The sequence below is a fragment of the Neophocaena asiaeorientalis genome, unplaced genomic scaffold (genome assembly GCF_003031525.2).
Source record: "Neophocaena asiaeorientalis asiaeorientalis breed wild unplaced genomic scaffold, Neophocaena_asiaeorientalis_V1.1 scaffold473, whole genome shotgun sequence".
In the NCBI taxonomy this organism is placed as follows: Eukaryota; Metazoa; Chordata; class Mammalia; order Artiodactyla; family Phocoenidae; genus Neophocaena; species Neophocaena asiaeorientalis.
Genome location: NW_020174935.1, coordinates 1,905,827 through 1,911,422, shown reverse-complemented (window position 1 = coordinate 1,911,422; position 5,596 = coordinate 1,905,827). Strand labels below are relative to the sequence as shown.

At 55.3% G+C, this 5,596-nt stretch overlaps 1 protein-coding gene across 2 annotated transcripts in view; it reads left to right on the top strand.

The window, feature by feature from the left end:
• SUN2 (Sad1 and UNC84 domain containing 2) overlaps positions 1-5,596 on the top strand; it is a 17,969-nt gene that overhangs the window by 1,350 nt on the left and 11,023 nt on the right. For both annotated transcript variants that reach the window (XM_024761556.1, XM_024761555.1), the window contains exons 2-6: positions 1,775-1,931; positions 2,824-3,026; positions 3,407-3,541; positions 4,244-4,339; positions 4,693-4,786. In XM_024761556.1, coding sequence (XP_024617324.1) covers positions 1,810-1,931; positions 2,824-3,026; positions 3,407-3,541; positions 4,244-4,339; positions 4,693-4,786 — 650 coding nt within the window. In that variant the 5' untranslated portion in view covers positions 1,775-1,809. The remainder of the gene's footprint in view (positions 1-1,774; positions 1,932-2,823; positions 3,027-3,406; positions 3,542-4,243; positions 4,340-4,692; positions 4,787-5,596) is intronic.

The window sequence follows — 5,596 nt, the reverse complement described above, 5'->3', positions numbered from 1 at the left end:
CCCCGCAAAACACATACACACACACACACACCTCCATCTAAATATTTATTTATATTCTTGCCGGCAGTAGCTCGAGTTCTGTTTAAACTCATTGCTTTGTTCCCGCCCCAGGGCGAAAGCTTCATCAGCTTCTACAGGGCAGGGTTAAGAGGAGGAGTCTGTGTGAGCATCTGTAGCTTTCAGGTGGGGAGGGCAGTAGCAGGGGTGGAATTACCTTATAAGGAATGGAATATAGAAAAGGATCCAGGCCAACTTCCTGCTGTGGCTACTACCAGTCGGTCCCTTTACCACCATCGGCTAAAACCAGGGAAGGATGCCAGGTGGACATCCTACCTGTGAAGACACCAATAAGACCCAAGACATGAGGCTGCTTGTTTTGCAGAAGACGACTTTGTAGAATTCTTCAACTGGACTAACCAGACCTCCTGGTTTCTGTAGTCTGAGTTGGGATGTGTTAGAGCCTATGTCCACCACACAGTCCAGAGAACTAGCAATTTAAGTATCAACGAGGAGTATTGGAAGCGATAAGTCACAAGTACTAGGACTGAAGCATTACAGTGACTTTGTAATACAGGCTGGCAAAGGCGCCATGCTCATACTGGTCATCTGAGATTTTGAACTTGGGTTTCTAGAACTGAAAGGTTTATGAATCCTCCTTGTGTTGTAGAATGCCCCCTTTTGCCATGTCTTTTCACCTTGGCCTCCTCTGAATCTTATCAATTCCAGAGCCTTGGTTTTCCACCCCACGTAGTGAGTGACTGGTCTGGCTGGTAGGGACTGAGGGTAATCCCACACTGGCGCTCCACCTGCCTGTTTTGTTAGTTTGTTAACAAATGTAACCGCTCTGCAGCCTGTTCTGAACATACTGGAGGCTGTAAAAGACTCTAGTTGGGGACACAACAACATATTCCTGAAACAACTTGAAAACCTCCCGGTGGAGTGGAAGGACCCAGGCCCTGCAACCTGTGAGAGTTGAGCTCAAACTCTGCCACTGTCACTTACAGGCTGGTGGCTGTGGGCAGGTTACTGATCATTTCAGTGTCCCAGGTTCCCCCCAGTACAGTGGGGGTAACGATGCCTTCCTGGATTATAATGGGTGTGTAAGGAGCCGGGTACCTAGGAGGCATTGAACAAAGTATGTTATCGTATCAAGATGCACTGGTGTTGCAGCCCAATAATCGCTAATGGGATACGGCATCCGGGCACCATCAGGATGGAGGCAGGGGTTACCGTGCAAAAGTGTTCTGGAGTCAAAGTTTGATTGCGGCTCTGAATCAGTGAATACAGCTATGAAGAAAGGAAAGCACGTCCCATCTAAGGGAAACAAGCTAGAACAAGAACAGGCACAGCTCTAGGGACAGGGCAGCACGGTAAGATGGCTGGGCTGGAGAGCGGGTGCAGGGCAGCAGTGATGAAAGGCATTCATTTAGCACCTGTGGCCTACCTATCAGGTGCCACAGGCTCTGTCTCACGTCAAAGGCTGCAGAAGGCCCAATTCTAGCTCTCACGGACCTCCGCATCCAGTAAACTGAGAATTAGGAAATCCTGTGGAAGGTGCCATGAAAGAGGCTGCCCAAGGCAGAGGGCAGAGGGCAGCAGGGTGGGTGGGGCCGGGATAATTAATAAATGCCCCATGTCACCCACATCTCAGGCTGTTTCAGTTGAATCCCGGTGGGGGGTGGGGATTGGCTCGGAGGCAGTGCGTTGTTTCTCCTCCCCTGGAGAGGGGCTGAGAACAGCCCCACGCTTCACATGGCGCCCTTTCTCTCCCAAGACTCTTCAGGGGAAGGGTCCCCCGCCCACCTCATCATGTCTCGAAGAAGCCAGCGCCTAACACGCTACTCCCAGGGTGACGATGACGGCAGCAGCAGCAGTGGGGGGAGCTCGGTGATGGGGAGTCAGAGCACCCTGTTTAAAGACAGTCCTCTCAGGTATGGGATCGCCACTTCCAGCCCCACCTGCCTCTGTGGGAGCGCACTGACCTGCAGAGCACATGTCTTGGGCGGTTCACTGCGCAGCCTCTTCGTCCTGTGACTTTTGTGGGCAGAGGTCAGATACCCATGTCTGGTCAAAGGGGACATTCACACCTCTGGGGATGCCAGGGCCCAGTGCTGTTTCTTCTCTCCGTGCTGTAAGCTGGGCTGCTGCCCTCATGTTCAGAGAACAGGAAGTGGGGAGAGGCAGCTTCAAGAATAAGCCAGGCCGGAAACCCCAAAACCGAGAGCTGGGCTCACAGGAACCCATGGTGCCGTGGATGGCTCTGCCAGTCTGGCCATCCTCCCCAGACCCACACCCACATGTGCCACTGTCTGTAGGGCCTCCTCAGGGCCAGCGAAGCAGCTGAGGAGACGAACAAGTCCAAGGGGCACCAGGATGTGAGCTAAGGCAGGCGCCTGCCTCACCCTGCCCCCTTGCAGATGTGAGGCCCAGATGACAGCCCCTGAGGCTTTGACTAGCTCTAGAAGGCCAGGTTGGGTTTGTCTGGGTTTTCAGTGGGTTGTAGAAATTACTAATCCATGAGGAAGCATGAAAAAACACTTTGGCTTTGAAGTTAGAGACCTAGATTTGAATCCTGACTCCATGGCTTACTGATGATCTCGCCTAACTGCTTGTGAGATTTAGAGATAATGGGAGCACAGAAAGTACCTGCTTTGCGCGGTAGACAGTCAGCAGTTGGGAGTTGTTAGTTGCCTAGCAACAAGGCCACAGGCCCCCCCCCCCCCACCTTAGGAGGGCAGAGCACTGCCTAGAGCCCCGCTTTCGCTTTCCTGGCTGGGCTCACCTGCCAGCTCCTGCCTCTCTCCTCCTGCTGACCTCCCACAGGACCCTGAAGAGGAAATCCAGCAACATGAAGCGCCTCTCCCCAGCGCCGCAGCTGGGCCCCTCCTCCGACAGGCACACCTCCTACTACAGCGAGTCTGTGGTCAGGGAGTCCTACTTTGGCAGCCCCCGGGCCGCCTCCATCGCTGCCTCTCTCACCAGGAACTCCATCCTCGATGACCAGCTGCATGGTGACCCCTTCTGGAGTGAGTGTCCACAGCCTTTCTCCTGGGCCTCTGCTGCCTCTGGAGATTTATGGTCCAAAATCCCCCCCGGGGGTTTCCTAACCGCTGCTGGGCCAGAAGAGGGGTTCCCCACCTTCGGAAACCCTTGGGAGAGCAGCCGAGTGTCTGAACTTCCAGGCCCCTTTAGACGATGGAGTAGCCACGTAGCTGCTCCAGGCCTCGGAGACGGAGGAGCCGGTCCTAGTTCACCCTCCCTTGACCCAAGGGAGCTCGGGCGGGGCTAAGAGTAGATTCCATCTGCCCATCAGAGATGCTCCTCGGGGTGTCCCCGCGAGTCCCTCTGGAACACTCTCCTCGGAGCATCTCTGCCCCAGGAGAACCCCACGTTCTTCCCTCCTCAGGTGAGGACCTGCGGGTGAGGAGGAGAGACACAGGTGGCACTGAGAGCAGCAAAGTCAACGGGCTCCCGGAGAACAAGCTGTCCGAGGACTTCCTCGGGTCGTCCTCGGGCTACTCTTCCGAGGATGACTACGTAGGTAGGCGACGTCCTCCCTCCCCAGCCTCGGGGAGGTGCTCCGCCGGGTTCCCGGGCTGCTGGGGAGGTGACGGGAAGTAGGGGAAGGCGCCCTGACAGCTCGAGAGAGCATGGTGTCCAGCTGAGTGTTGCTGCTGTACCACCATGGTGCCCTGAACCCGGGCCTGGGGTGGCCCTCGATAGCGCTGGGATGCGATCGCCTGGCCCCACGAGGCCTTGAGCCGCCTGTGGCCAGTTCCCTTATTTGACTCATTTCCGGCAGGTGTTTAACATGGAGCTTCACACGCAGGAGGTGCTTGATTCCCTTAGTCTAGTTCTGAGTGGTTTGAGGGATTGCTGGTGAGAAGGAAGCAGACAAGGAGTCCAAGGGAAATAAAATGTCAGAAATCTAGCACTTCGCTTCGTCAGCGTTTACTGGCCTGCTAGCTGCCAGCCTCTGTCACTTGGGGCTGTGAAGGAGAATGACACACGGTCTCAGCTCACAGTCTAGAGGAGCAGACAACTGACAGTCTCCATGTCCCAAGGCTCTTAAGAGTGAGGACAGCGGCGGTCCAGTGGTTAGGACTCCGCACTTCCACTGCAGGGGGCACGGGTTCGATCCCTGGTCGGGGAACTAAGATTCCGCAGGCCCTGCGGTGCACGGCACTTCCACACCAGAAAAAAAGAGTGAGGACGACTGGGCGTCTCCTCTCCTCCCCTGCAGGCTACTCGGAGACGGACCAGCAGGGTTCAGGGTCGCGGCTACGGAACGCTGTCTCTCGGGCGGGCTCTCTTTTCTGGATGGTGGTCACTTCTCCAGGTGAGTGCTGGCTGCTCTGTACATGATTGTTTCCATTCTCTCTGGCAGTCACTTTCACCCATCTTTCTGCGGTTGGGTATCCAACCTGTTAGAAAGAGACTGTAGGACCACCAGGGATAGCTCGCTCCAGAATAAGTATGGGGAGCCAGGAGCCACGGGAGCACCCTTGCTTGAAAGCTGGGCGGAGGGCGTTGGCAGCGCAGGCAGGTGGCATCACAGGACCTGGGTAGCGTGGGACAGGACGGAGGTGCACTGGCGATCAGGGTTGGGGTCGGGGCAGGGAGGACCGCTGGTGGAGACACACAGGCCCAGTGGTTCAGCGTGGCACTTAGGCTTGACGGGCCCTCTTCCAGGCCGGCTCTTCGGACTCCTCTACTGGTGGATTGGCACCACCTGGTACCGCCTGACGACAGCTGCCTCCCTCCTCGACGTCTTCGTTTTAACCAGGTAAGCAAGACTGACAAGGAGTCAGAAGGCCCCAGGCAGAAGGGGCCGATAAAGCATCTACACCTGTGCGTGATGGTTTCTCTGAAGGTTTTTCTTTCCCAGTTTACCTGCGGCTTTTATTAGTGAGCGTGGAGTGGACACCCAGAGCCCCTTTTTCTGGAATCATGCCTGACAGTGGACAGGACTTAGAGTCAGGTGCAGGGAGTGTTCTGGAATGCAGCTTCTTGGGCACTTCCTTCCGAACACCAGCCTAGCCACTTCTGAGTCTCAGACAAGCCCAGCTTTACTCCTGCTGGCCAGGCCTTAGGCTCTAGCCAGCAAGTGGTGTTTCCCAGAACATTCAGCATCCCTCTTGGCCCCCCGGTGATCTGGACCCCCAGTGTTTTCCAAAAGAAAATACTGCCTAAGGAGTTACTTTTTTTTTCTTCTATATTTGCTTGCCTAGAGGACATCTGTCTGTGAAAGTTTTAGGTTATTCAGAGACCCCAGTATTTACTTATTTATTTATTTTATAAATTTATTTTTATTTATTATTTTTGGCTGTGTTGGGTCTTCGTTGCTGCTCATGGACTTTCTCTAGTTGCGGCGAGCGGGGGCTACTCTTCATTGCGGTGCGCAGGTTTCTCATTGCAGTGGCATCTCTCGTTGCGGAGCATGGGCTCTAGAGCACAGGCTCAGTAGTTGTGGCACACAGGCTTAGTTGCTCCGTGGCATGTGAGATCTTCCCAGACCGGGGCACGAACCCGTGTCCCCTGCATTGGCAGGCGGATTCTTACCCACTGCGCCACCAGGGAAGCCCGCCCCCCCCCC